Raw genomic sequence first — 6,236 nt, 5'->3', positions numbered from 1 at the left:
CAATATTCCATTGTTTAAATTATAAAAATAAAATCAACATGATTACCAGTCTTAAAATGTTTAGATTATAGAAATTTAACCATTTAAAACTAAACTTTTTCACAGTTAGATTTCAAACTACATCACACAAAAGATATTAATAAAAAAAAGACTGGTTAAACCACCGCATGGAAGCATCATTTAAAATCAATGAGCAGCGGTGTCATGATATAAACAGATTTTTGGTTTACTCATAATTTTAAATAAATAAATAGAGGTGCAACATTAAACATATTTACAAAATTAACGAATCAAACGTATGATTTCAACAAGAAAATTTGTTAAAAAAACAAAAAACAAAAACCTTCGAAACTTATCACAGTTAGACTACTGCAATCCTGCTGCCCACTGCTTCATTCTGACTTTATGTTCTCCAAAGTGAGTGAGGGAAAGAGCTAACCAGCCATATATTGGGTATTTAATGTCCTCAGAGCAGCACGCGACTTAACGCGATAACACGGGAGCGGGTAAATTCGGCATTAAATAATATTTGCCCGATAACACGGGAGCGGGTAAATTCTGCATTAAATAATATTTGCCCGCTCCCGTGTTATCGGAGTAAGTTGCGAGCTGCTCTGAGGGCATTAAATACCCAATATATGGCTGGTTAGCTCCAGGCAGTGAGTGACGGGTTCGACAGGGAGACCTTGACACGTGGAGGTTAACATTTCTCTGAAATCTGACAGCGACTTTGGCGTGATGTTTGCGGTTGCATCTGTGATTGAATGGCGATGCAACGGCCACGTGGACGGTTACATTTTTCAATTTTCCTTTTACAGTGCCGGGGATCTTCGATAAATACTCACCCAGGGGTTTCTATTTCTTCATCTCCTCTCTGTGTTGGGAATTCATCGTGTGAGACAGTCTTCAGTTTTGACTGTGTTGTGTTTTCGCCTTCCATCTTTGTTTGTTCACACTTCGATTCTTTTTGCTCCGAAAATATGTCGTGCTGTGGGGGAAATTGTGGGTGCGGTTCTAGCTGCGGCTGCGGCAGTGGCTGCAAGGGGTGAGTGCCTTTCTTATTCAATTAACTCATGAGGCTTATCGGTGAAATCTTTTTGGATTTAATTGTAAATAAGATCGAATTTGAGTTTTTAACGGAAGACGGCATGGAAATTGAATTTTTCTGAGACGTAAGTGGTTTTGCAGCTGTGCAGATATTTTCGTCTCTTTTTTTAATGGTAATGTGTGTTTATGCAGGTGCAAAAGAACCCTCGACCTTTCTTTTACTGAGAAGACAGTGGAGGCGCCCCTATTTGCAGCCACGGCTTCTGACATAGGGTATCTCAAAGTTTTGCCTACAATCATAGTACCTATCATGCTACAATTTTACGTTTAATGATTTCCAGGCGATCGCTTTATTTAGAAATGTTTTTTGATCGGAGAATGTGTTGAATTGGCAGGTATTTTGAGGGTTCTACTACTGTCTCGGGAGAGAGTGGGTGCTGCGCTTCTGGCGGTTGCAAGTGTGGATCCAACTGTACCTGCGACCCTTGCAATTGCAAATGAGTAATATATATATATATATATATGTTATAGAGAAGACTGGCTAGGTATGGTTGGATAGGTTGTATTAGGTGTTAAATGGCAAGGTCTGCGTATAAAATAGAAGTTGTTGTAATAATTCATGCCACTCTTCTCTCTGCGTAAGAGGTGCCGGGTGTGTAGTCTACCGTTTGAAGATAATATATTTCCTAATTTTCTGTTGTAACTATTGATGTGCCTGTCTCTTATTTTTGTAGTGATTTAATGATTTTTTCTTAATTCCTGTTAATAGCAATTCCTCTAACAACAACAACAAATTCTCCAGGTCCATTCATGAAAAAACTAATTCTCCAGGTGCATTCCTGAAAAAACCATGTATGGATTTTTTCTTTTATTATTCTGGATAATAATAATAATAGCATACGAGTTGGTTTTAATGGGATTTGGTTTTAGTGGGATTTTTGAAGAGTATATATGTATACCAGTTGTTGTTTCTAGTGAGATTTTTTAGAAGTTTTTTTTCTAGTATAATTTCTTTAAAATCGGGTAGGAATTTATTTTATTGAAATGACAAGTTTATGAGTAAAAATCTGTGTAATCCCACAATATTTACACAATCCAAATGTCTGATGGGTTTAAGATCGGATAGGAATTTATTTTATTGAAATGACAAGTTTATGAGTAACAACCTGTGTAATCCCACAATCTTTACACAATCCAAGTGTCCGATGGGTTTTTAGAGTGATGGTTTTTCAAAATGACAGATGGTTTTGCACAATCTAAGTGTCTGATGGTTTTTCAGAGTAATGGTTTTTCAAAATAACCGATGGTTTTTCAGAATGCTGAACCTATATATTCTATCAAAAATTAATTTAAATTTAAATAACTCAAATCAAGTCAATTTTTTTGTTTTTTGTTTTCAATAAATTCTGGGAACTAAAAATCCAAAAAAATATCACTGAAAACAACTAGCATATAAATCTAACTTTATGATAAAATGTCTGCAGGCATGTCCGATGGGATAGGGGGTTAATATGACTAGAGGTGTGTTTTAAGGGATAGGGTTTGCCGAGAATCGGTGGTCGAACTCTTAAAGTTAAAACCAGAAGTTTTGTATTCGTGCATTCCTGTTTGATCTTCGATAGGCGTTCGGCGTTTCAATCGGCCAGCTCTTCCTATGAAATTTGTTACCGGTCATCTCGGTTATTTCCACACAGCCCCGATGATCTGGCGGACAGGTGTTTTAGGCACAAGTTATAACCTGCCAGCTGTTCCTCGTCGAAGTTTGTTACCCGTGGAGGCTTAGATTGCTGTCCTATCTTTTGTTCACATCATCGATATCCTCCGCCTTTTTATTCAACTTTCCAGCCGTGAGTCCAGTCCAGACGCAAATCCAAATCGAAATCCAATCATTTGCTTTTTCATTCATTCAATGATTTAGTCGAATCCAAAATCTTTAGAACTGAAAATAAAACCAAAATATAGAGCGCTAGGTTAAAACCCCAGATGCCATTTATTTCGTTTTCTTCTTACATAGACACAGACGCCACTCTATTTCATGTCATTTATTTCGTTTTCTTCTTACATAGACACAGACGCCACTCTATTTCATGTCATTTATTTCGTTTTCTCCTTACAGGGGCACAGATGCCACTTAATTACATAGACACAAGTTCTTTTTATGAAAAAAAAACATCTATTCATTTACTTTTCATTCATTCAATGATTTGCCCAATCCAAAATTAAACCCTTTATATTTGAAAATTAAAACCCTAAAATTAACCTGACATGCCATTTATTTCACTTTCTTGCAGAGACAAAGCAAGCACTTTTTGGGAATAGAACTTGGGTTGAACCTAATAAACTTGAATCTAATTATTTTCTTTTTATTCATTTTGTAACTAATCCAATTTAAAATTTGAATATAATTATTTGCATTTTATTTAGTAGGTAATTAACCCAATCTAAAATTAAAATCGTTTAAAAACTGAAAATTAAAATTTTAAAATTCAAAATTCATGCTATTTATTTTATTTTCTTTTTATATAGACAAAACTCTTTTATGGAAAAGAATTTGGGTTGAATATAGTAATAATGAAGATTGAAAGGCTTGAATATGTAATTAAGTGGACAAAAACAATTTTGTATGTTTGTTATTTCTGAAATAGAGTAATGTTTGGAGGCGTTTGCTTGCTATTTACCAACTTATATCCATCTAACACCAGATCTATAGAACCTCTCTCTCTGCCCTCGAACCTTGTTAGTATCTCTCTCCCTCCTTCTCTCTTTCCCTCTCTATCTACCCTCCAACCTTGTCGCTACCTCCCCCCTCCATCTTTGTGTCTCCCCCTCTTTTTCACCCTTCTCTCTTTCTCTCTCTCTTCATTTCTCCTCTCCCCTCTCCTTGATTGTATCTTCTCCTCTCCCTTGTCACTCCCCCTATCTCTCCACCTCGATCACTTTGTATTTGTTCTTCCGTCCATATATATCTAAAGTTAATATATATCATGATATATTAATCTATATTACAATATAACAAACTAAATATTATATTAAACTTAATATTGCATTAATCCAAAGTTATTAAATTTAATAATATCAATACTATAATATATTAATATTAATATTATATTATCAATATTAGATTTGATAACGTTTTTTACATGGCTTGATAGAAAAATTTATAATAAAACTACATCAAATTAATATTTTCAAATATTACAACTTTGATGTGGAAATATTTATGTCTTTAAATATTTTAATATATCCCTAGGATATGACTTTTCCTTTTAAAGATTCATTTTACAAATGTTTAGTTAACAGAAATATTAAAAGATTTTGGAGCAAGATTTTCCATTCTTTGTATTGAATTAACCTTTTTCCTTTGGTTTCAGAAATGACACTAGGTTTAGTAAAGAGTAAAAATGTTTAAATTTTTACTTAATTTGGAGTTTTAATGTGGTAAAAGTTTTTGTTAAAAGTAAATTTATGATCCATTCAAATTCACTTATATGATAAAATAACTATTAAAAGCATGAGATAATTTACTATCCATTCAAATACATAGTTAAATTTTAATAATTAATCTTAGTCCATTAATAAGATTAAAAAGTTATATATAATCTAAGATGGCGACATTAGTGAAAATTATTTTTATTATTTTTAGAGGACATGACATACTTAAACATCGGGGTCATACGATCGCTGTAGAATGCGATCACATAAGCGATTTGTGGAAGCATATCTATTGTTTGTTAAGTGTTAACAAACAATATGAGAAATTTGTGGATCTCATTTATTGGTTGTTATCTTATTTTTAAACAAATGTCATGTATAAAACGAGTTCCTCTTTCATTTCAAATATTTAAGGAGGGTTTGAAGCGGTTTATTGAGTATGATCGTTAATGGGTTATGTTTTTTGAATATAAAGAGAGTGCAGCATTTATGTTGCCACAAAAATGCAAATTGTCAATTGTTGAGGTCATGCAGGGCTATTGCAACTACTGCAAGGACAATAACCTCCACAACCATGCAACTTACTTATACACCACCTCAAAAAATTGTTGGACGAGAGCATGATGATATGAGATGTAGTGAATTGAAAGAGGAGGTCAAAGTGTTGGCCATTCACATTTTATAGGCATAATGGCCACTTCAACCATACACTGCTTTCCTTTATTAATCATATCCATGAATAGTTGGACATGAGGTAATGCCCTAGCCCATAGAGAGGGACGAATTCATCGTGATTGCAATCGGGCTAGATTATTATGCTTGTTATAAATCTCACTTGGGTTTGTGCATTGATCCCCAAGTGAGACGAAAGGAGGTCTCTCCATAACCCAGTGGCCAATGTCAAATTATAGGCAAAGATAGGTATGAGAAAAATAAAGAAAACTCGAAACTACTAGGGCTTATCTCACCCTTCTCATTATTAAATATAGATCAACAACATAGGTTTGATGTGGTCAAATATTAATAGCTATCCAACAAAATTCTAACAACTATCTAACAATTAATAGCAAAGCCAACTAACTAATTTACATATAATTGGACAATACTAGGCCTTATCTCACCCTTATCATTATTAAATATAGATCAACAACATATGTTTGATGTGGTCAAATATTAATAGCTATCCAACAAAATTCTAACAACTATCTAACAATTAATAGCAAATCCAACTAACTAATTTACACAAAATTGGACAACATTCTTTAACACTCCCATGTAATCTCAATTGTTAAATTCTTCAATGCTGATAATGATCAGGTGCTCATGTCCTAAGTGTCGTAAAATGCTTAAAATTTAAAGTGCTTAGAACTAGTTCAAAGTTAAATGACTGGAAAGTTCTTGTCTTCCTAATTCCGGCACCCCAAACGGTTCGAAAAACGGTCACCGTATGAGGAAGTTATGGCAAAAAGAAGAATTTGTCCATAACATTAGAAATTTTAATTTTTCAAAAAAAAATTAAAAAAGGAATATTCCGCCTGGCACGAAATCCGAGGAAACCACCAAACATTAAATGTAACTGCAGTTAAGTTGGCGGAATTTTGGCAGGAGCTCCAAATTTGGCGGACCCGCCATAATTGGCGGAGCTATCTGGAGTTAACTAAAGTTAGCTGGAGTTTTTCCAGGGGCAAACTGGAGAAACTTTAAATGGCCATAACTTTGGCTAGGAAAGTCGGTTTTTGACGATTTTTTTTTTTTTA

At 34.0% G+C, this 6,236-nt stretch overlaps 1 protein-coding gene across 1 annotated transcript; it reads left to right on the top strand.

The window, feature by feature from the left end:
* The first annotated feature begins 861 nt into the window (after positions 1 to 861).
* Positions 862 to 1,750, top strand: LOC149152745 (metallothionein-like protein 2). The gene is made up of 3 exons (XM_089439075.1): positions 862 to 1,045; positions 1,240 to 1,320; positions 1,443 to 1,750. The coding sequence occupies exons 1-3, from the start codon at positions 981 to 983 to the stop codon at positions 1,546 to 1,548; spliced, it is 252 nt and encodes an 83-aa protein (XP_089295201.1). The 5' UTR covers positions 862 to 980; the 3' UTR covers positions 1,549 to 1,750.
* Positions 1,751 to 6,236: the final 4,486 nt, after the last annotated feature.

This window comes from Pinus tabuliformis, chromosome 9, assembly GCF_031772625.1.
Source record: "Pinus tabuliformis cultivar Carrire ecotype Pingquan chromosome 9, CPIR1, whole genome shotgun sequence".
Lineage (NCBI taxonomy): Eukaryota > Viridiplantae > Streptophyta > Pinopsida > Pinales > Pinaceae > Pinus > Pinus tabuliformis.
This window is presented reverse-complemented; position numbering and strand designations above follow the sequence as displayed.

Excerpts from the sequence above, each read along its gene's own strand:
- LOC149152745 (XM_089439075.1), top strand. The coding sequence starts at position 981 with ATGTCGTGCTGTGGGGGAAATTGTGGGTGCGGTTCTAGCTGCGGCTGC. Across the intron at positions 1,046-1,239 it reads TGCGGCAGTGGCTGCAAGGG|GTGCAAAAGAACCCTCGACC; the intron begins GTGAGTGCCTTT and ends GTGTTTATGCAG. Across the intron at positions 1,321-1,442 it reads GCCACGGCTTCTGACATAGG|GTATTTTGAGGGTTCTACTA; the intron begins GTATCTCAAAGT and ends TTGAATTGGCAG.